This window comes from Polypterus senegalus, chromosome 18, assembly GCF_016835505.1.
Source record: "Polypterus senegalus isolate Bchr_013 chromosome 18, ASM1683550v1, whole genome shotgun sequence".
Lineage (NCBI taxonomy): Eukaryota > Metazoa > Chordata > Cladistia > Polypteriformes > Polypteridae > Polypterus > Polypterus senegalus.
Genome location: NC_053171.1, coordinates 21,077,268 through 21,102,545, shown reverse-complemented (window position 1 = coordinate 21,102,545; position 25,278 = coordinate 21,077,268). Strand labels below are relative to the sequence as shown.

Here is a 25,278-nt window from a genome sequence, read left to right as displayed (position 1 = left end):
ACATTTGGAACTTTGTGTTATTTGTGCATCTTTATTTTGTAAAGAAGTGATTTATTTTTACTCATTTTGTATTTTATTTGGAAATAGCAGAATTTGCACATTATTTTATATTGTTGTCTGTCTTATTACATTTCTAAAAAAAAAATAATTTATTATGATCAAACAGTTACTCAGTACTTGAGTAGACTTTTCACCAAATACTGGACAGAGGCAGTGGTGCTGTAAGAATTATGTTTCTGGACTTCTCTAGCACCTTCAACACCATCCAACCTCTGCTCCTTAGAGACAAGCTGACTGAGATGGGAGTAGACTCACACCTGGTGGCATGGATCGTGGACTATCTTACAGACAGACCTCAATATGTGCGTCTTGGGAACTGCAGGTCTGACATTGTGGTCAGCAGCACAGGAGCGCCGCAGGGGACTGGACTTTCTCCGGTCCTGTTCAGCCAACATACATCAGACTTCCAATATGACTCGGAGTCCTGCCACATGCAAAAGTTCGCTGATGACACTGCTATTGTGGGCTGCACCAGGAGTGGGCAGGAGGAGGAGTACAGGAAGTTAATCAAAGACTTTGTTAAATGGTGCGACTCAAACCACTTACACCTGAACACCAGCAAGACCAAGGAACTGGTGGTGGACTTTAGGAGGCCCAGGCCCCTCATGGACCCTGTGATTATCAGAGGTGACTGTGCAGAGGGTACAGACCTATAAATATCTGGGAGTGCAGCTGGATGACAAATTGGACTGGACTGCCAATACTGATGCTCTATGTAAGAAAGGTCAGAGTCGACTATACTTTCTGAGAAGGTTGGCATCCTTCAACATCTGCAGTAAGATGCTGCAGATGTTCTACCAGACGGTTGTGGCGAGTGCCCTCTTCTACGCGGTGGTGTGCTGGGGTGGCAGCATAAAGATGAAAGACGTCTCACGCCTGGACAAACTTGTTAAGAAGGCAGGCTCCATTGTAGGATTAAAGTTGGACAGTTTAACATCTGTGGCAGAGCGACGGGCATTAAGCAAACTCCTGTCAATCATGGAGAATCCACTGCATCCACTGAACAGTGTCATCTCCAGACAGAGGAGTAGCTTCAGTGACAGACTTTTGTCACCGTCCTGCTCCGCTGAAAGACTGAGGAGATCGTTCCTCCTCCACACTATGCGACTCTTCAATTCCACCTGGGGGAGTAAATGCTAACATCATTTTTTTTTTTACTATTTAATTTAATATTGTTTTTTGTATCAGTATACTGCTGCTGGATTATGTGAATTTCCCCTTGGGATTAATAAAGTATCTATCTATCTATCTATCTATCTATCTATCTATCTATCTATCTATCTATCTATCTATCTATCTATCTATCTATCTATCTATCTACTTTTTTACTCTTACTTGAGTAATTTTTTTGGATGACTACTTTTTACTTCTACTTGAGTAATATTATTCTGAAGTCACGCTACTCTTACTTGAGTACAATTTTTGGCTACTCCACCCACCTCTGAGTGTCTCTCGCGCAGGACATGATATTGTCTTCCGAGAAGATCACGTCTCGTCTCCCTAGTCTCCCTCCCAAGATTTTTTATAACACATTATATATATATATATATACAGTAGTATTGCCTCCGGAATCCGAACGCCCCAGAACTTGAACAATTTGGAATCCAAACGAAAAATGCTAGCAAATTTTGCCCCAGAATCCTAACGCTACTTTGGAATCCGAACACCCAGCACGTTGTTTGTGTGTGTTTGTGCGTACGTTTCCCCATCGCTCGGGCCACCCATACGCTTTGTCATTCAGTTTGTTGTCGGAAGCTGTAGTGAAAGCATCTTGTGTGATTTTTGCTGCTAATTTTATGCTTTTGTGCCGGTTTTGCGTTTTTTTTATATAATAACAACTTAGTGTATTCCTCATGGGTCCTAAAAAGTGTAGTGAGGAAAATAAGAGTAAGAGGAATGCTGTTAGAGCTACAATTTTTAATTTTATTAATTTACATTTTTTTTTTTCAAATATTATTATTTGTTAATATTTTACCTTAAAATCTAATATATTTACTGTTAAAATAATTTTGAAAATTTGAGTTTGTGGGATCTAGGAACAGATTAATCGAGTTTCTATTATTTGAAAGGTGAAAAATTGTCTTGGAATTCGAACAGGGTTGTGGAACAGATTAAGTTCAGACTCCAAGGTATCACTGTGTATATATATATGTATATATACACTATATATATATATATATATATATATATATAGATAGATATATAGATGGATGGATGGCCATGACATTAAAATACTTACTAAAGTTTACAAACATATGGCATCACAGAGTACTGCATTACTTTGCGTAGTTACTTCACCCCTGCTGGAGGCTGGGTGTAACTCTTAGCTCAGTTACTGTCCAGACCCTTTTCATCTTCCATTGCCTGTTCCAGATTTCCTCCCATATGAGAAGACATGTACGCTAGGTTCACAGGGACTATAAACTGGCCCAGCATGAATAACTGTGGGAGTGTGACAGACTAGGGCTCTTTTTTGGGATTTGTAACGGCCATGGATTACACAGATTTTAAAAAATGAATGACTGTTCAAAAATATCTTGATATTTTTAATAGAAGAAATGAACAAACATTCAGAAATAAAACAGTAAATTTAGTGAAAATATCTGACAACCAACAAACATAAAAAAAATATATGAACAGGCATCAGGACAATTTGGACAAAATCCAATGACAGATAATGAGACAAACTTAGCCGTCAAAGACAAAAACTACAGTAACTGAATAAGCAGTATTCCCATATATTGCTACTGTATAGTTATCAACACTTTAATTATGTGCAGCTCAAATATATTAGTTTAGCACTTTTAAGAGCTAACTGAGCCGCTATGGGATGGTGGGCTGCCTAAGACACTGCAGAATATATAAACATTCATAGCCAGTTATCCTTGTTACCTGGGAGTCTGGACTTTGCCATCATAGCACAAGAACCTCAGGGCTGACTCACGGCTGTTTTCCTGGAAGCTCAGAAGGGGGATTGGACTCCTTAAAATGCCTGGTGACCAAAATACAGTTGGGTTACATGTTAAACTTCACCATCAGCACACACTGAGATAACTACAATACAGAAACAAAAAAGGTAGATGACGATTTCTAAAGCTTGATTCAGTAATGCATGATAGGGCACAGTGCTGCTTTCTAACTGCTTAGCCCCATGGCCCATAAAAGCCACAGCACAGTGCCTGGTCCTGCCAAAGTAAGACCATACCTTGTTCTACTGCATCTGCGATGACTTCTCTAAACATATCCAGGGCCCGCAGATCTGTCACAATAGCAACCTCCTTCTGCAGTGCCTGCAGCATGGCAGCCATGGCCAGGGCTCCTGGTGGACCATCTGTTTCTTCTGGCGGGTTCTGATCAAAGTGAGTGGGAAACCCAGAGGTGATGAGAACTGACTTAGCGTGAGACATGGACAGACAGGCCTTGAGCAGCTCATCCGGGATAAACAATGCTTGGATTCCCCTGTTTCCTGAAAAGATATTAATGAATAATAGGACCTCAAGTTACAACATTAGTTCAATTTTGATGAGAAAAAGGCAATCCAGGTGATTAACTCACCAATCCTGCTCATCTAACTTATTCAAAGTGTCAAGACGCCAAGTTCTGAATGTCCCTAAAGTACCACTCTCCATTTAGGTTTCAATTTATTTATTCTTAAAAGCAACTCTTTTCTGAAGACATATATTTACAAATGTAAAAGATCCATCCATCCATTATCCAACCCACTATATCCTAACTACAGGGTCATGGGGGTCTGCTGGAGCCAATCCCAGCCAACTCACGGTGCAAAGCAGGAAACAAACCCCGGGCAGGGCGCCAGCCCACCGCAGGGCACACACACACACACACACACACACACACACACACACATGGGACAATATAGGATTGCCAATCCACCTAACCTGCATGTAACTGGACTGTGGGAGGAAACCCACGCAGACACGGGGAGAACATGCAAACTCCACGCAGGGAGGACCTGGGAAGCGAACCCGAGTCTCCTAACTGCGAGGCAGCAGCGCTACCACTGCGAATGTAAAACAGTAACAGAATACTTTAAAATCAGGAAATGTACACGTATATTTTAATATGCCTGGCGTCCTGTGCAGGGCTGCTTCCTGCCTTGTGCACAATGCTGCAAAGATAGGCTCTGGTCTGTCCACCCTGGCCATTGGACCTTACTCTTATTCTATGTTAATTAATGTTGACTTATTTTATTTTCTTACTGTGTCTTTTATTTTTCTATTCTTTATTATGTAAAGCACTTTGAGCTACTGTTTGCATGAAAATGTGCTATAGAAATAAATGTTGTTGTTGGTCCCACTTTGACCCTTCATTTTGTGTTTCACACTGTATGTAGTGCATATGTTTGTTTGTGAGGATATGTTACCAACCTGCTCTGTGTGAACAGCCTTTTCAAAACTTCAGCTTTTCATACCAAACCTTCATGGTATTTTTACTTGTTATAAAGTGGAATTCTTTCTTGGCAGAAGGCCCCTGAAATGCCTTCCAACTGGAAAAATGGTCTCTGTGAATGGCCACCGATGGAGAGAATCCCCTCCTGTTTGCTTACCTGGGTCAGCCCCAATCAGGAGCTCCAGGGATCTGATCTTCTGGATTGCAGCATCTGAGGCAACACTGAAGTGTAAGGGTTCCTGTGAGATACAGATGGCCTGGATGGAATCTGCTGCATCAGGACACCGTCCAGGAGATGGCTTCTCTGCGTTACAGTCTGTGATGAACATGCAGCCAGGAGAGTGAGTGAAGGCCAGAGGAGCCCCTGTAAGACAGGCTCATATGGGACATCTGCGGCAGCATTTAAGAAAAATAATTAAGGAAGGTGAGGAACCCCATGTGCACTCATGGCAGTCCTCAAATGAAGGTGTGATATTCAAACCCAGGGCACTAAACATATGAAGCAGCAGCACTACAATGGCTTCCTACGGAAACGTTACTCATCTCTACGGTATTTAGTTTCTGATTTTCTCAGTGTGGTAACTGGCCCAGACACAGACAGGTGGACCCCGTAGGTACAAAACCCAACACACGTTTATTCATATTCACCAATTACAGGGCACACACAACCCCAAAACTCCCCCAAAGTCCAGGCCTCACAATGAGTCTCTCTCCTCACTCCTCTTCTCCAAGACTTTGTCTTCTCCGCTCCCGACTCCAGCCATCGAATGGAGGGAGGCGGCTCCTTTTATCCTCACCCGGACGAGCTCCAGGTGCCTCCCGATAACCTTCCGCCGGCCCTCCCAGGTGTGGCAGAAGTGCCGGCCGTGCACCCAGAAGCACCCCGGGTGTCCCTGGTCTTCTTCCCCCCCAGCATTTCTGCCACACCCGGGCTCCCCCTGGTGGTGACCACGGGCCCCTATAGGGTTGAGCTTCTATGCTCTGTTCCCGTGGTCCCCAAAGCCACCAGGGTGGTTGCCCCCTCGTGGTCTGGAGGAGGCGTAAGCCCTCCTGCGGTCCTGCTGGGCTTCCCGGCTGGGTACCACCCCCCAGCCACTCGCCACAACAACTTTGGACACATGTGTGGTTTGGTGCAAGCAGATATCCAAACAGGACATTCTTAACCCAAGAAAATCTGTGCCATGAATCAGTGATCCAAACATTCCTCAGAAACTCAAAGACATGTTTCGTGAATTAAAGACTTTGATGTTTCAAAATGGATGAAATCTGAACATTTAAAAGGTTTGTGTTTTTTTTTTTTTCACATTCACACCAATGCCCCATAGACCCCATTTTAAACAGCAAGAACAGGCACAGTATTTTTTAAAACTTATAAAAACTGCTTCACACATTCCCACAGCAAACCCATGTATATACCATGAACATGAAAAAAATAACTGATTGAAAAAAAGCAGCAGCCATACCACATGTGCTTTAGAAGAGGTCATCCATCTAAAACTAAGCATGTTTTTGCCCAGTCGGTACTTGGATGGGTGACCATCTAGGAAAAACTTGGGTTGCTGCCAAAAGAGGCGTTGGTGGAGCCAGCAGGCGAGGCCAGGATTTGCCCTGCGGTCTGAGAAGGGTCAGGCTGCAGCCACTGTAAGGTGTTGAGCTCCACAGTAAGCGGAAACACGTGACCTGCACAGATATACTGGAAACCGCGCAAGTGGATCGTAAAGGTTGGGACAGAGTCATTCATATACAAATGTGCTGTTAGTAATTCTAGTAATCAACTAGTCCGCTTACACTGATCATGTTGGTGCTTTGTATGCGTTACAACATCCATCCATCCATTTTCTAACCCGCTGAATCCGAATACAGGGTCACGGGGGTCTGCTGGAGCCAATCCCAGCCAACACAGGGCACAAGGCAGGAACCAATCCAACCCACCGCAGGACACACACACACACCCACACACCAAGCACACACTAGGGCCAATGTAGAATCGCCAATCCACCCAACCTGCATGTCATTGGATTGTGGGAGGAAACCGGAGCGCCCGGAGGAAACCCACGCAGACACGAGGAGAACATGCAAACTGCACGCAGGGAGGACCCGGGAAGTGAACCCAGGTCTCCTAACTGCGAGGCAGCAGCGCTACCACTGCGCCACCGTGCCGCCCCGCGTTACAACATGGAAATATTTAAAACGAAGGCCATTTTTAAACTTGTTTTTTTTATCGTGCTCCATGGCAGAGAAACACACAGATATGTTTGTTTCCTGGCCCAGGTTTAAGTAAGAGAGCTGGTTTAAGGGCTTCTGTGGGCATGTCTTAAGAGACATGCTGGAGGAAGAAGACACTGAAGCAAGGGACTTCTTCGTCTTTGTTTTTCAGTGTGCAGAGGACATGGAGCTCTTTCTAAAGGCACGTGTCGACGAGCAGGGCCTAAGGGTCAATGCTATGTTTGAGATATAATGGACGGAGGGAGGCACTGGCTGTTTGTTTTTTAAGGTGTTGTTTTCTTCAATGTAAATACAAAATTACAATCAAACTTATTTCAAAATTTTGTTCACTCGTTTCCATGTTCATTCTTATACTACTAGAAGTTAAAATAAAAGATTACAGTGTAAATGTACCAGCATTGTTTGTACTTGTAACTTGAAAATAAAAAGCTTACAGTTGCTATTAACAGTAATGTATTACCTTGTAATTAATAAGAAAAGATATTGTCATATTTTTATACATTTTACGCATTAAAAAACACTGTTAATTAGAAATATGTTTATTTCTCAGTAACAAAAACGCAATTTAGTTTTCGCTGTCAAAGTCGATTGTTCTTAATTTATCTATTTTAAGTACATCCTATATTTTTTTAAACCTTTTATTCCAATATATTGCAATACGGGATACAACACAAAAACAACATTTCGTGTGCGACGTAACTGCGTTCAAATTTGAAGTCCGCCTACTGTGGAGCTCAACACCTTACAGTGGCTGCAGCCAGATGCTCTTGTGTGGTCTGAATGTGAGTGCCAATGCCCCAGTGCAGTGATAGCGGCACTGCTGTAAAAGTGGCACCGTCCTTCAGATAAGATGTAAAACCGAGATCCTGATGCCCTGTGGGCATCCTTCATAAAAGAGTCGGGTGTATCCTAATGTCCACGATGAATTGTCCTCCATGGCCTGTTCATTCTGGCTATCTCTGTCTCATCACTTCACTACCTAGTGAATGTGTGGTGAGCAAGAATGGCTGCCATCACCGTATCCAGGAGGATGCTACACATTAGTGGTGGTTGAAGTGGCCCCCACTCACTGTCTAAAGTGCTTTGAGTAGTGAGAAAAGTGCTATGTAAATGTAAAGGATTATTATTATTATTATTAAATGTACTTCAGAGAATTCAGGAAGGCATCTGTGGGTCATGATTTAATATTCCCATGCTTACTCAGTACTTACTGCAGCTCTTTACAGCTTCCATCCCTGTGACACCACAAGCCCAGAACACAGGGACATCTCCAGGGTGAAGCTCCACTGCATCCCCATAATCCGGCACTCCCAAATCATCAATTCCAATAAGCCCTGAAAGAGAGTTGGATATGTGAGCCTGCGTTTAATGAAGAGGGCTATGCAAACATGAACAGAACTGAATATGTTGAAGATGTCACTGTAGCAACATTTAGGGAGGATCACAGGTCTTCACTGAATTTTAGACCTTAAATCAGGGACACCCAGTGTTGGTGCCCATGGTCCACAATGCCCACATGTTTTTTATTGTGCCCCTTTCCAAATTGGTCAACTCTGTATCAGTATGTATCAATGCTGGCAGGAATTAAGTTCAATTAATGATCAGGGCGTCACTGTGGTCTGTGTATACACAAAGCTTTTCACTTATAGCGTATGAAATATTGTTCTTCATCTATCCTATACATAATACAGTAAGTATGTCTTCTTACGTTATACTAGCGACTGGGAGCCCGATTGAATTGGGCTACAAATTCTACGTTTGTGAAATCCATACTTTCTCTGCGAAGAATTATTTGTTTTTTAAGTCCTTGAAATGATTTTGTTATAATGGCACTGATCTGTAATTAAAATAGACCTTTTCGGCCGATGTGATGAAGAGCTGACGTGAACTCGGCTCTTTGGTGCACCTCATTTGATTTTTTCCAGCAAACAAATTTTCAAAACAAACCGTATTTTACGACTCTAATCAGAGTCAGAGTAATAATTATGTTGGCGTAATCATTTTAGATCTGAGATCGGCTAAAATTTATACAATGACTGTTGTTAATACTAAGCCGTCATTACTCAGTTTGCCAATAGATGTCAGAAGGACGGATGCCAAAACCGAACTGCCAAAAGATTTTGATGTACCAAGCAAATGGCGATACGTTCTAAATTACTTAGCTGACGAAGGGTTTAAGTCAGTCGACGATGTTAGTCCTGGAAAGTACGCCCCACCAAACCAACGTTCTAAAAACCAACCGAACTTACTGTTATCTGCTCGAACCAACACCGACTTACTATACTCGGCTGTCCAGTGGTGTCACTGAACCATTCGAACATTCTTAGCCAATCATGCAATACTGTGTCCGCGTTTGCCACGTCATGTTCTAACTACAGAGGCAGAGTCTCATTGCATGGTTCTAACTTGTATTGAGTCGAAGTATTGATGCAAACACCATACATACGGGGTATTGACACGAACACCATACATACGGATAGCATCAGATTACTGTATATATAAGGATTTGTTAACTGCTTGCTTTAGCCTTTTACACTTTTGCTTTTTATTTTCACTATTAGGCTTTAGCAGTCTTTGAGAAAGTACATCTTCAGCTCTACCAAGAGAACTGCTGACAAAGTATTTTGTTCCCATAGATATTCTACCATAGGGGTAATGAAACTCCTAATGGAACACTGATCAAATTATTACATCCAAACAGAGTTATCTTAAAGTTGTAAAAAGTGTTACTAGACCCTGGTTATGACCAAAAAGTTCACCAAACTTTTGCATCTGTTCACAATCACACACTAGATATATGAATGAGCCAGTTTCCCTTTCGGTTTGTGCGTGCCGATGATTTCCGCACGTGTTCAGTCTCTCCCTGTGCATTCCCTGTGCAGCGAGAGAGAGAGAGCGCAAGAAAGAAACACAGACACACATGCGCATGAGAAAGAGACACACACACGAGAGAGAAAGAGAGACACGCACATACACACACACACACGAGCACGTGAGACAGACACGCACGCATGCACGCACACAAGAGAGAGAGAGAGAGAGAGACACATCTGCACCCACCCATGCATGCACGCACGCGCACGAGAGAGAGAGAGAGAGAGAGAGAGAGAGAGAGAGAGAGAGAGAGAGAGAGAGAGAGAGAGACACAGGCGCATACACACGCGCGCGCACGAGAGAGAGACACAGGCGCACGCACACACACGCACGCATGAGACAGAGACACAGGCGCGCACACACGAGCAAGAGAGACACACGCACACACACACACATGCCAGAGAGGGCTGGCCACATAATCCACTGTAATCGTGTTTTACAACAAAACAACAGAAACGTTTAACTGAAAAAAATGAACTTAACAACTAAAAATAGACTACGCTCATGCTCGCAACTTGCAGTTCTTGTTGCCGATTGATGCGTTTTTTTTCTGTTTTTTTTTTTTGCAGTGGGACGTCGGATAATACAGAATGTTGGATAAGCGAGACTCTACTGTATTTCCAAAGTTAAGGGGAAAAATCCAAACATGTATATTACTCTAATTAGTACTACCAGTATGCATTGTAAGTGATGGAATAAAACTAGAATTTATCGCCATTGTGAATTAGACCAAAGGTTTTAAACATTACCTGAAACTATCTAATGGATTATAGAAAATATGTAATATTTCTGCAGTACAGTATTTTTGAATGTCTGGAAAACTTTGTTTAAAAATTCAGTGTGGTTAGCATACTGACAATATGTATTACAGGCTAATGAATGAAATATAAGCATAGAAAATAAAACAACAGGTTTTAAATGATGGTATTCGGACATTCTTTATTCTTAACCAGATTCAGCAATAACTCAGACTGAGGCGGGTAAAGCACACTGCACAAGGCAACAATCCATGGGGTCCAAGAGTTCCTGCCCCAATGTCAGGTATTAATGACGTTACTATATTTCACTGTGCCTGTGTTTCTGCTAATGTGACTGACGTAATGACCTTATTACCCATATGCACTTATGGAATAAGTTTATATGTTTAATATGTCACTGTGTGCTGTACAAAAATATTTTATAAATCTACTTTTCTTTCTACTCACATGTACAGCTAACACAAAGTCAGATTTAGCACACAGGAGTTCACCACATAAGAACTGCTGGGCAAGCATTTTAAGACAAGACAAGTTAAGGACAACTGTGAAATGGGCAACGTGCACTATTTCTGTGTGTCAAACTCAGCATGAAATTGTATCCTCTCTTTTCCTTGTTTGGAATGGCATGATTCACCAAAGTGGGGGCCTGCATATGAAGAAAGAGTTTAAAGCCTTGGAACATTGCCCAGCACACCTTTTAAGGCGATGGACGGATGGGAAATAACGTCCTCCGATATGGAAAATCCCTCCAATGCAGCGACCAAAATGGCATACTCTATACCAAGGTTATTATAGTTAATCCATCCATCCATCCATTTTCTAACCCGCTGAATCCAAAATACAGGGTCACGGGGGTCTGCTGGAGCCAATCCCAGCCAACACAGGGCACAAGGCAGGAACCAATCCTGGGCAGGGTGCCAACCCACCGCAGGACACACACAAACACCAAGCACGTGCTAGGGCCAATTTAGAATCGCCAATCCACCTAACTGGCATGTCTTTGGATTGTGGGAGGAAACCGGAGTGCCCGGAGGAAACCCACGCAGACACAGGGAGAACATGCAAACTCCACGCAGGGAGGACCCGGGAAGCGAACCCGGGTCTCCTAACTGCGAGGCAGCAGCGCCACCGTGCCGCCCCTATTATAGTTAATGAAAACTAAAATCAAAACTGAAACTATTATTACAGAAACATTTTCGGAAACTGAACTAAAATAATTAACAAAACCGAAATTAAAAACTAAAACTAAATGAAATTATTAACGTAACTGGAAAGACTAACTGAAATAAAATAATAATTTACTAAAATAATTTTAGTTTTCATTTTTGAATGAATATTCTTGCTGTTAGTTTTTAACCCTGATAACTTTTAACTCTAAAACTGAAAGTCATCCATCACCAGCCGCCCGCACATATTCATTATGGGTTTACTATTCTTATAATGGGCTATTCAAGTCTCACTGCCCCTAACCTTGGCACTACATGCTTGATTTTTTTTATTTCCCTCAATACAGCTAAGTGGGGTCTGCACACTGATTCAAGCCTAAGAGCCTTGTTCTTCCTAAGCCCCCATGATTTTCATGATCACCCCTGTCAGCACACAGTAGATTCTGTTTTCTAATTTTTGGTATCTTTTCAGGCCTGCAGGTGGCAAATTTCTGTCTATAAATTGTTTGTGCCCGAGATGGAATCAGAGATCAGTATTGCTGGTAGAAAATAACAAAGCCCAGTATTTGAGATTTTTGAATTCAATATTGAAGGCATTCATTATAATAAGCACATTGTCGTTGGAACAGGATATGTTGTGTGCTGTAGACATTTAGAGTAAAATACCCTCACACCTTAAAATTCACCAAAATTTCATTACAAATTAGCCCATTCTGGGCAATAAAAGAAAAAGGAAAAAAGTGCCAACAGGCAGCGCAGATTTGTTTAGCACAAATGACATAGAAAATATTAAAAAATTATAAAAAATTGTGTAAGATTGTTCATATTCAGTGCCTGATTTTGATTGTTTATCAGACAAAAACAAAACCAAATAGTAAACTGTGTCATGTAGTGTAGTAAGCTTTGTAAGGTGGTCAGCGAGGATGGAAGGAACTGGGATCGGCTCCTCCCACTCGTCCTTTTTGCCTATCGGTAAGTCCCACAAGCCTCTACGGAGTTCTCTCCTTTTGAATTATTGTATGGGCGACAACCCTGGGGCATATTAGACATTTTAAAAGAAGGATGGGAAGAAGAGGCTCTTCCCTCTACCAAAATATTGGAGTATATTGCACAATTATGTGATAGATTTGGTAAATTTCAGCTCCTCATTAAAAATCACATGGAAGAGGTTCCAGCAGCACAGTTCCATTATTATGACCGAGGCACGTCTCTCCGGGAGTTCCGCCCTGGGAGATCGGGTCATGGTCCTAGTACATACCTCCCACTCTAAGTTACTAGCCCATTGGCAAGGTCCATACGAAGTTAAGGACAGGAAAGGACTCGTCGACTATTTGGTGAGTTAACCCAATCGTCGGCCAAGGGAGCGGGTTTATCATGTAAATCTGCTGAAACCGTGGAAGGATAGGGATCCCGAACCCTCCTCCAGTCAGCCCCGCTCGCTCTTTGCTCGTGTGAGTAGCCTTAAGTTCGGTGCGGATTTAAGTCCCAGACAGCGACAGGAGCTGGAAACAGTTATCCTATCCGTCCCGGAGGTAGTGAGTGAAAACCCTGGAAGGACCTCTCCGATTGTGACAGAGCCCAGGGTTGTAGTCTGAGAACGCCCGTTTTGCCTTCCTGAGGCAAAAAGAGCTGCAGTGGATCTTGAGATCAAGCACATGCTGGAACTAGGAGTAATAGAGGAAAGTCATAGTCCCTGGTCCAGTCCCATCATCTTGGCCAATAAGCCTGACGGCAGTTGGAGGTTTTGCAATGACTTCCGTTGGCTTAATAAAGTCTCCCAACTTGATACTTATGCAATGCCATGAGTGGACGACCTCCTCAAGAGGCTAGGACAAGCTCAGTATTTGACGACGCTGGACATGACAAAGGGGTCCTCGCAGGTTCCTTTAACCCACTGCGTGAAGGTTAAGACCGTGTTTAGTAAACCTAGCGGACATTGGCAGTATCATGTCCTTCCATGGTTGGGTTACACATGGCTCCAGCAACTTTCCAGCGTCTGGTGGACAAAGTGCTCAGGTCCCATAACTCATAGTGCTGCCTACCTGGATGACGTGGTCATCTATTCCAGCACATGGATGAAACACCTACAGCAGGTACAAGCGGTATTTTGGGCACAGGGTGAGGCCGGACTTCGGATTAATCCAAAGAAATGTTTCTTTGGATTGAGCGAAACCAAGTATTTAGGCTACCTGGTGGGTCGGGGTACCGTGAAGCCAGAGTGTTCCAAAGTACAGAAGAATATTGTGTATTTTAGATGCACAATTGCCATAACTGACAAGTTATACATGATTTAAAGCAGCCTAAGGCCGTACCCGAAGCCCTACCCACTAGCTGTTTATAAAAATATCATGGCTGGGATTGGCTCCAGCAGACCCCCCGTGACCCTGTGTTAGGATATAGCGGGTTGGATAATGGATGGTTGGATGATCTATAGCATCAAATGCTGCACTCAAGTCTAACAGACCAAGTACAGATATTTTATTTGCATTTGCATTAATTTACAGGTTATTTAGTAATTTCACTAAAACTGTTTCAGTACTATGATTTGATCTAAAACCTGACTGATACTTATCAAGAATAAAATTTTTATTCAAATAATCACTTAACTACTTTTTCTAGAATTTTACTGAGAAAGGGCAAATTAGAGATTGGCCTATAATTATCTAAGATAGAGCAATCAAGGTTATTTTTCTTGAGCAGAGGCTTAATTACAGCAGTTTGGAAATAATCTGGGAAATTGGCAGAATCTAATGAACAATTTACTATGTCAAGAATGTTGTTGGTAAGTAGATCAGAAACGTCTTTAAAGAATATTGTAGGAACGGAGTCTAATACACAAGTGTACTGTTTAATTATTGTATGAAGTTCAGATAAATTGATTTTAGTGAAGCGGCTTAGTTCACAATGCTGAGCCGATAGAAAGAGATACAGTATATATTTGGCAGCCCTGTTGGATTATATGGCAGCTACTTCCAGGAAGTGTATTATCATATGAATGCCTTATCAAAAGTTTTCCAGATGATGGATCCATTAATGTAGGCACATGTGCACCGAAAATGCTTTTATCCTTGTAGCTGTTCTTATTTCAGCTGAATAAAGATAATGCAGTTTCATCAAGGGACTTCAAATCAGGCTAAATGTGTACATCTTGATGATGGCTTTTAGCGAGCGGAGTATGCCCCGGACCGAACTTAAAACATGACAAGTGTAAAGCAATATTTTAATGTTAGATTTGGTATCTTGAATTTGGCCATACAATCCTTTGAAATTCCACCTAATGGATTACTGTAAAACCTGATTACTATGTCTACATCCTGTATGAATGTTTTAATAAAATGTATTGATTCATTCAAATATTGGCACTGTAACCACAACAAATAATACATTCATTTCAACGTATAAGACGGGTGATAACACTAGTGATTCACAACTCTAGGCGACAAGGCAGGGCCTTCTTAACGCATGGGCAAGCTGGGCAGTCGCCGGGGGGTCCCATGCTAATCTACAGTATGTTGTGACTCGTTGAGTAGTTGTGTAGGTAGGGGCCCAAGTGCACTGCTTTGCCCGGGGGCCTGTAATGCTGTTCACTACATCAGGTGAAGTCACTGTCTGTGTGGACTTTGCATGCCCTCCATGTTCCCACATGAGTTGTCCTCTATGTACTGTACTCCGATTATCCTCCATGCAGGATATATTAACTGGTGATTCTAAGTTGAGCCTGTATGGCTGAAATGGGTGTGTGACTGTCTCCTGTTTCATCATCAATGGGTCCCGCCTTGTGCCCATCGCTTCTAGGATAGTCCATGGCCCCGGCTACCTGAATCTGGAAATGGATGGATGGATACAAATAGCATTTTAAATTTAAATTGCATAATGAGACTAAATAAAAGCAGTACAATAATAATTTACACTGCAAGAAATGTGAAACAGAGTAAGATGCTTGAATGCTAGTAAATATTTTTGGTCCGACAGTATAACGTTTGCTCAAGTGATTGGTCACTTATTTTTCTTTGGTGAAAGGACTAACATTTCCAAAATGGCTGTTAAATTAATGGTAATTGTAGCCATGGCTAATCATTCAAACTTTCTTATTGGTGCACTTTTATAGTTGGTAATAATGTAACACACTAAGATTAACTTGACGTTACTTGAGAGGAGTGTAGAAGTAAAGGGTTCAAGCTGATCCTGAAATGAATCTGTATAAAACAGATGGAAATTTCAACCAAAAGCCGCTTTACTTTCCTTCAGAAAACAAGACAAAGCCTTACGTTAAGTCAGCGGTTCTCAAACTTTCATATTTCGCGTCCCCCCTTTTCTACCTGGAATAATTCTGTGCCCCCTGCATAATATAAGATAGATGAGAATAACCCACGATACAACTAATAAAGGTATGATACTCGTGTGGTGTTGCGGTATCCTATAACTTTTACTTCCATAAGATTTGCATGTGTTCGGCTAAGGGCTCATTTATACTTCACGCTCAGAACGCGTACGCGTCCGCATCATGGCTGCCACGCGTTCCCAGCGTTTCATTTTCCAATCCGCCATATCCTAACACAGGGTTCACAGGGGTCTGCTGGAGACAATGCCAGCCAGAGACAGGGCGCAAGGCAGGAACAAATCCCGGGCAGGGCGCCAGCCCACCGCAGGGCACACACACATACCGAGCACACACGGTGCAATTTAGGATCGCCAGTGCACCTAACCTGCATGTCTTTGGACTGTGGGAGGAAACCCACGCAGACACGGGGAGAACATGCAAACTCCACGCAGGGAGGACCTGGGAAGCGAACCCAAGTCTCCTTACTGTGACAGCAAGCCTCTATGGAGATCCTTCGGGGATCGATGTGCGCGCTTTGCTGTTTGATGAATGGTTCAAAGTGTTGAAGCAAAATGCCGACATACAGATGCATTCGTGGTGCTTTTATATTCAAGCGTCGCATATTCCCGATCGTAATGACACGATACATTTTAAAAGTCTCACATACCATCTTTTGTGTCGTCTTTTTAATTTTTTTATTTTTGCAACTTAACAACAGCAACATAATGTATAGCGTTATATTTGAACCACTGAGAAAAAAATAAAGGACACAGTGAAAACGTGTATTTTGTGATTAAAGTGGAAATTTCGGCTTTAATCTCGAATTGTCCACTTTAACCTCGTAGTTTACTTTATCATTAAAGCAGACCATCGTAAACGTCATCCCAGTTTTTAATCGCTACGAGCTTCTTGGACCTGACAGCTGCGGCAAGCAGCAAAAGATCACCACACAGAACAAATTAAATGTATGATATTCCAACTCTCTGCACATTTAGAATCTTTAGATTCATACTTGATATCACTTTCATGATGAAATGCATTAAAGTGTGTATGTTACATTTTACATATTATTTCATTTAAATAATGAATACTGTTAATAATTACACACATGGGGGTGACACGGTGGTGGAGCAATAGCACTGCTGTCTCGCAGGGAGTTACGTTGCTGGTATTTCCTGCTTGTATTCCACACTGTGCTCCGGTTTCCTTCCAAAGATAAGCAGATTTGGGGATTTGGTGCCGCTAAAATGACACTAGTGTATGTGTGCTTGTATTCACCTTGCGATGAGCGGAGACCTCGTCCAGGGATTGTTTCTCAGTCGTGCCCAATGCTTGTTGGAATGGACACATCCCTGGATTGGTGGATTTAATCAATAAACATCCTTTTCACAGATATTGCGGGAAGGTGTTATCGGAATTTAATAGGTGTTTTAGGCAATTCACAACACAGAGAAGCCAAACATGTTCTCACCGTGATAATATCTCACACTGCCACCTGGTGGACTCCTCCAGATTTACGTAAAGTACGCGCAAGTATAAACACTTCAACGCTATGTAGCAGGAGCGTCCGCTGCAGCATGCGTCGCGTCGCGTGAAGTATAAATGAGCCCTAACTTTCAATGAAATAATTGCAATTTATTTTTTTTAAAGTGCTTTAATAACTGTTAAAATGCCTTTTGTGGTTTTTGGTAGTAATTCTAATCCCAAAAACAAAGAATAAATTATTTAATTATTTTTTAATGTAAAGAAACGATTAAATATGTTTTAATTTTTTTAAAATCTCGTAAACAAGAACACCGATGAAGTCAATCTGTGCGAGACGAACGTATTTTGTCTGACAAATATTATACCGCTGTTAGTTGTATCATGAAAATAACCCAATACGCAGTCAATTATTTAACTCAATTTGGCAATATTGGCTACACATTAGATCTATGCCTTAGAAATGTTTTATTTTAATTTTAGTTCAATTGCATTCGTTGTGATTATATGGTTGCAAGTTTAAATTTGAAATAACAATGTAAAAAATTAATTTTGATGTCTTGTTCATTTATTCGCCCCACAGTTTGAGAACCGCTGCATTAAGTAAACCCAGCACTGAGTCATATGTGGTCATTTACTCAAACGTATGGTGAAGGGAGCCATCACGTTTCTATATAAACTACGAGTGGAGCTTCATGATTCACCGTCCATTGAAATCAAGGTTTAGCTACGCTAGGTCATGTGACTGCTCCATGAACGGGTGATAAAAATGAAAGTATAAGAATAAGACTTTATAGTAATGTCAGATTTGTTTTACAGAGACCTTTGGGCTGTGGAAAGAAAATCACAGTACCTGGGAAAAAAGCAATACAGATGCAAGGATAAAATGCAAACTCCTGGATGGAGGCAGCAGTGCGTCCCATCGTGCCATGAAACTATATTTAGAATTGTCAGTCATTTTCCAATCCGCCATATCCTAACACAGGGTTCACAGGGGTCTGCTGGAGACAATGCCAGCCAGAGACAGGGCGCAAGGCAGGAACAAATCCCGGGCAGGGCGCCAGCCCACCGCAGGGCACACACACACACCGAGCACACAAGGGGCAATTTAGGATCGCCAGCGCACCTAACCTGCATGTCTTTGGACTGTGGGAGGAAACCCACGCAGACACGGGGAGAACATGCAAACTTCAGGCAGGGAGGACCTGGGAAGCGAACCCAAGTCTCCTTACTGCGACGCAGCAGCGCTGCCATTGTGCCACCATGCCGCCGTATTTAGAATTGTTTTAAATATGTTTTCTTCTATTATCATTTAGTGCTAACATACAAAAGTAATGAAAAAGAATGCACCTTCTTGAAGATGTTTTTTGCCACAAGAGAGACACAAATCAATTTCATACACCAGTTGACTTTGTCAGTTGCTGTTGCTTATGCACTTTATCTCTCAGTGTTCATAATACATAAACCCCCCGCCACCCGTAAGGGCTGTTCAGATACGCTGCTGAACCCAGAGTTGGACTATCCCTGTCCGAGGCTATCATGAAACTTACCAGGGTGACCGATGTGAACTGGAGCCCCATGAGCATCAGTGGCAGACTGGGTGGCCTGTGCAACCGCATTCAGTTTTCCCTCAGGAATCGGCCTCATGGAGACGACCAGGTTACACTGAAATGACCCCACTGCATGGCAAGGCACCGAGGTCTAGAAAAAGGGCAGGAGGAAGAAGGCTGTTAAACTAAACCCCAGTACAATCTGACCCTAGAAATCCAGTTTTTGGTTGGTTGTGTTCATGACATGCATTTCAGCCGAGTGTTTCATTCTAAGGTGCAGTTTGTCACAAACATTTAGCAATTAAAAGGGGTTTACAGTGGAAGTTCAGATTGATGACTGAACATTATTAGTTTAAGTAAAGAGAGGTTAAGAGGTGACATGACTGAAGTTTTGAAATTTTGAAAGGAATTAGTACAATGGATCCAGGCTGTTACTTTAAAATGAATTTGACAAGAACACGGGGACACAGTTGGAAACTTGTTAGGGGTTAGATTTTGCACAAACATTAGGAAGTTTTTCTTCACGTAGAGAGCCACAGACACATGGAATAAATGACCGAGTGGTGTGGTGGACAGCAGGACTTTTAGGGACCTTCAAATCTCATCTTGATGTTATTTTGGGGGAAATACATGGATGGGACTGGTGAACTTTGTTAGGCTGAAAGGCCTGTTCTCTTCAACATGTGTCTAATGTTCTAATGTTACCAAACAGGATATAAGTTATGCTTGCTGTAGGGCCACCATGGAGTCTACCGTTTAGTTAACCAGCAGAGTATGAGCGAGGAGTGATGGCATGGAGGGCAGGGAAGACTGTGAACACTTCCACAGCTTGCTTATCCTACTAAACATTTACATTTAATCTGACAGATGGCTAAGCACCACTGTGTGGCAGGCAGTGTGGCCTCATGCCTACATGTTGGACTGCAAGTCTGGTTCTGTCCACACCTCAGACTCCCTGTGTCACCCAGCCTATGCCAGTCACTTAACCTGTCTGTTCTCCGACTTTCATCAACCCCAGAATTAGAAGTGTCTAACCATTATCATGTCCTAGCGGAGCTGGACGGTGACTCTGATAATTCTGAGGTGGTAGGCAGGGTTGAGGAGCCCCAACGGGCCACCTCAAAACCAGTTCCCAAAAAGAGAGAGGTAGTGATAGTTGGGGACTCAATCATTAGGGGGATTGAAGCGCAGGTGTGCTCCAGAGAGAGAGAGTCTCGCACGGTGTGTTACCTTCCGGGAGCACAGGTGGGAGACCTCCCTGGAAGAGTGGATAGGCTCTTGGCAAGAGCGGGGGTGGATCCAGTTGTCATTGTCCACGTTGGAACAAATGACATACATAAGGGTAGTCTGTCAGTTCTGCAATCCAAATTCAAAGAGTTAGGTACCAAGCTGAGGAGCAGAACTGACAAGGTAGTCTTCTCCGAAGTTCTGCCTGTGCCATGCGCCAGTCCAGGTAAGATTGAGGAGATTAGAAGGCTTGATGCGTGGCTCAAATCTTGGTGCAGGGTAGAAGGGTATAGGTTTATGGGGCATTGGGACTCCTTTTGGAACAGATGGGACCTGTTCCGCTGTGACGGGTTACATCTGAACCAGGGGGGGGCACCAATGTATTGGGGAGGCGTATGTGTAGGCTAGTCAAGGATTGTTTAAACTAGGGAATGGGGTGGCAGGGAGTTTAGGACAGGCCAGATTTAGATCTATACATGGAAGAACAAACAATGGTGTAGAAATAAAAATGCATAGTAATGTAAATTTTAAGCAAACACGTAAAGATAGAAGGATTAACACATTAAAAATAGCTTGCCTTAATGCTAGAAGTATCAAAAATAAGGTAAGTGAGTTGGAGTTGTATGTAGCAGAGCATAATTATGATATTATAGCAATAACGGAAACCTGGCTAAATAACAAAGATGGGGATGAGTGTAACATAGAGGGATACACATTTTTAGGAAGGATAGACAGAACAGAAAAGGAGGTGGGGTTGCTGTTTATGCCAAACAGGAATTAAATGTAAGTCATCTTCAGTTGGATGATGAGCCCCATCTTAGTGAGGACATGTGGCTTCGCCTGGAAAATATTAGGGAAAAGGTCTCATTTTAGGAGTGTGTTATAGACCACCCAATTCAGACAGTAATTTCAACACACATCTTTTAGTAATATCAAAAGGCAAGTTTACAGGGGATATTATAGTCATGGGGACTTTAATTATCCAAATATTAACTGGGATAACCTTACAGATGGAGGAGCACAAGAGCAGGAGTTTTAGAAGTAATCAGCGACTGTTTTTAACACAGCATGTTAAAGCACCAACAAGGGGTGAAGCCTATCTGGATTTAGTATTCTGTAATAATCAGGATAGAATTGAGGGTGTAGAGGTGATTGAACCACTAGGGTCAAGTGACCATAATGTAATACAATTCTCAGTATTTTGTAAGAGTACAGATGCAAAGACTAAAATTGTTAAGTTGAACTTTAGTAGGGCTAATTTTGAGCAGATGCGACAAAGTCTAAGTAGGATAGACTGGGATAAGCTTTTAAATGTGGAGACAGTCGAGGAGCAGTGGAACAGGTTTAAAATGTTTTACATGTAATGCAGGACAGATACATACCTAAATTTGGAAGTAATAGGAAACTAAAAAACTCCACGATGGATTAATAAAGATTTAAAAAAGAAGTTGCAAAGGAAAAAACTGCTGTATAAGGCATATAAGACTAATGACTGCAAAGAGAATCGTAACGCATATGAGAACATGAGGGCAACCATTAAGAAGGATATCAGAGAGGCTAAAAGACAGTTGGAGAGGAATATAGCAGATAAGGCAAAGAAGACCCCAAGAGATTCTTTCAGTATTTTAGTAGTAAAAGAACAGTTAAGGAGGAGGTCAAGTGCATCAGGAATAGTAAAGGGGAATTAAAAGATACAGACAATGAAATAGCAGATGCCCTAAACTTACATTTTTCTGAGGTGTTTACAAGTGAGCAAGTGGATAACCTGCCAGAGGTAAACACAACTACTAAGGAGGTACTGAGGGATTTGGAAATTGTAGAGGGAGAAGTGCTGCTCAGATTAAATAAGATGAAATCAAACAAATCACCAGGCCCAGATAATATTTATCCTCGTGTTCTTAAGGAGGCTAGTGAGTACATATATAAACCCTTGACACATATTTTTAGGAAGTCACTGTGCACTGGAGAGATTCCAAAGGACTGGAAAATGGCAAATATCATCCCATTATATAAAAAGGGTGACAGGGCAGATCCAAGCAACTATAGGCCAGTAAGCTTAACAAGCATCACAGGAAAATTAATGGAAGGAATTATTAAGGATAAGATTGAGCAACACATGACAAGGACAGGAGTTATTCTGAACAGTCAGCATGGGTTCAGAAGGGGGAGGTCGTGTTTTACTAACATGTTGGAATTCTATGAGGAGGCAACAAAAGGATACGATCAAAGTGGAGCTTATGATATTATTTATCTGGACTTTCAGAAAGCATTTGATAAGGTGCCACATGAGAGGTTGGGCATCAAGTTAAAAGAAGTGGGAGTTCAGGGTGATGTTTTTAGATGGGTGCAGAATTGGCTCAGACACAGGAAGCAGAGGGTGATGGTGCGAGGAACCTCATCAGAACTGGCGATGTTAAGAGTGGTGTTCCACAGGGGTCAGTGCTAGGGCGCTGCTATTTTTAATATATATAAATGATTTAGATAGGAATATAAGTAACAAGCTGGTTAAGTTTGCAGATGATACCAAGATAGGTGGATTAGCAGATAATTTGGAATCCGTTATATCATTACAGAAGGACTTGGATAGCATACAGGCTTGGGCAGATTTGTGGCAGATGAAATTTAATGTCAGTAAATGTAAAGTATTACACATAGGAAGTAAAAATATTAGGTTTGAATACACAATGGGCGTCGAAAATCGAGAGTACACCTTATGAGAAGGATTTAGGAGTAATAGGGGACTCTAAGCTATCAATCTTCCAACAGTGTTCAGAAGCCATTAAGAAGGCTAACAGAATGTTAGGTTATATAGCACGATCTGTGAGTACAAGTCCAAGGAGGTTATGCTCAACCTTTATAATGCACTGGTGAGGCCTCATCTTGAGTACTGTGTGCAGTTTTGGTCTCCAGGCTACAAAAGGACATAGCAGCACTAGAAAAGGTCCAGAGAAGAGCGACTAGGCTGATTCCAGGTCTACAGGGGTTGAATTATGAGGAAAGATTAAAAGAGCTGAGCCTTTACAGTTTAAGCAAAAGAAGATTAAGAGGTGACATGATTGAAGTGTTTAAAATTCTGAAGGGAATTAGTCCAGTGGATCGAGACTTGTATTTTAAAATGAGTTCATCAAGAACACGGAGACACAGTTGGAGACTTGTTAAGAGTAAATTTCGCACAAACATTAGGAAGTTTTTCTTTACACAAAGAACGATAGACACTTGGAATAAGCTACCAAGTAGTGTGGTAGACAGTAAGACGTTAGGGACTTTCAAAACTCGACTTGATGTTTTCTTGGAGGAAACAAGTGGATAGGACTGGCGAGCTTTGTTGGCCTGAATGGCCTGTTCTCGTCTAGATTGTTCTAATGTTCTAATGTTTAACAAGATTTGTCAAACATCTTGGGATGGTGTTCATAATAGAAAGCTGCTACATAAATTAAAGTTGTTTGCTGGTAAACAGTGTGATTCATCCATCCATCCACTTTATGAACCTTCTTCATCTTGGTCTGGGTTGCTGTACCCTAGCGTGAAAGCAAAATGTAGAACCTTAGTTAAGTATATCACAAGGCACACTCATGTATACAACAACAGCAACTCAACTATAATTTCCCAATGAACCAACTTAACAGGCGTGTGTCTTTGAGATACAATGGAAGACTGGACTACAAAGAAGAAATGCTCATGAGAGCGAGAGCCTGTAAACACCACAAGAGAGCAACTGGGCATGGAATGGAACCCAAGGCACTGAAGGTAACGGGCAGAAAGAAGGACCAGCACTGCTCCATGGTACTGCCACTCCCCATTTTTTATAAACTATAAATAATTCTTTAAAAGGTGTGAAAGATATAGAAGAGAATAAAAAGGGAGGACAGAAAAGAATAAGATAGAAACAGACAAAGAGCAAACAGAAAGGCGCTAAGGAGGATAATGACTTTGTGCATCTTTGTCCTTTAATATCTCCCAATATTACCTAATGAAGGGCTCCAAATGTCTGCCCCAATTTTATGTACACAGGACTGAAATATTATGGGAGCAACTATAAATGTTTCACCTTTGTCCAAAATAAATCTCACAGGATGGTTAGTTGACCCCAGTTTGGCTAATGGTGTCTAACAAGCTGAGCTGATCACATAGCACTATAATCTAAAAACAAATCTTTACAAAATGGGCTACACATCACACAATACACACTTCATATATTCTTTGTTTAGGTCAATTTCTAGAAGAAAGTTTGATGTGAAAATAAGTGTACCAGAAGATGACTCGAGTTGAGCCCAGCGGACATTCAACCGCAACAGACAAAGAGCTACAGCAAAGGACAGAGCGTTTAAGGTAGAACTCAGAACTTGAATTTGAATGGACCACAAGATAAACATTTGTTTCTTCTGATAAAATATGACTAAAAAATGTAAATGTATTGAGTGGCTCATCTTTATTTGATCTGTAAACAGTTAAGTGCTTAGGGTTGGTGGGCTGTTGGATGCCACTTGTAATAAATGGAAACCATGGACTCAGAATGTCACCCTTGATAGATAGATAGACAGATAGATAGATGAAAGGCACTATATAATAGATAGATAGATAGATAGGAAAGGCACTATATAATGGATGGATAGATAGACAGATAGAATGATAGATAGATAGATTAAAGGAACTATATAATAGATAGATAGATAGATGAAAGGCACTATATGATAGATAGATAGATTAAAGGAACTATATAATAGATAGATAGATAGATAGATGAAAGGCACTATATGATAGATAGATAGATAGATGAAAGGCACTATATAATAGATAGATATATAGTTGAAAGGCACTATATGATAGATAGATAGATAGATAGATAGATGAAAGGCACTATATAATAGATAGATAGATGAAAGGCACTATATGATAGATAGATAGATAGATAGATTAAAGGAACTATATAATAGATAGATAGATAGATGGATGAAAGGCACTATATAATAGATAGAACTTTTTTGTCGCCTTTGGGGAATTTGACTTTTTACAGAGGCTTCTTTTTAAGAATAATCAAATAAATAAATAAATAAATAGATAGATAAATAAATATACACACACACACTGTAGTCTGTGGAACCTTCTCATGCAGCTTGCGGCTTGGCAGTGTGTGATAAGAGGTCTATGGCAAAGCGCTATTTTTATTTTATAATTGCGAGTCCCACAGCGTGCACCATACGCTC

The 25,278-nt window shown here is 41.6% G+C and overlaps 1 protein-coding gene across 5 annotated transcripts in view; it reads right to left on the bottom strand.

The window, feature by feature from the left end:
- dglucy (D-glutamate cyclase) overlaps positions 1 to 25,278 on the bottom strand; it is a 90,884-nt gene that overhangs the window by 21,529 nt on the left and 44,077 nt on the right. For 3 of the 5 annotated variants that reach the window (XM_039741536.1, XM_039741539.1, XM_039741537.1), the window contains 5 exons: positions 18,848 to 18,998; positions 7,908 to 8,030; positions 4,628 to 4,834; positions 3,266 to 3,526; positions 2,953 to 3,052 (listed from right to left, as the gene is read on the bottom strand). In XM_039741536.1, coding sequence (XP_039597470.1) covers positions 2,953 to 3,052; positions 3,266 to 3,526; positions 4,628 to 4,834; positions 7,908 to 8,030; positions 18,848 to 18,998 — 842 coding nt within the window. The remainder of the gene's footprint in view (positions 1 to 2,952; positions 3,053 to 3,265; positions 3,527 to 4,627; positions 4,835 to 7,907; positions 8,031 to 18,847; positions 18,999 to 25,278) is intronic. The other 2 variants (XM_039741538.1, XM_039741541.1) reach the window with 2 other exon arrangements.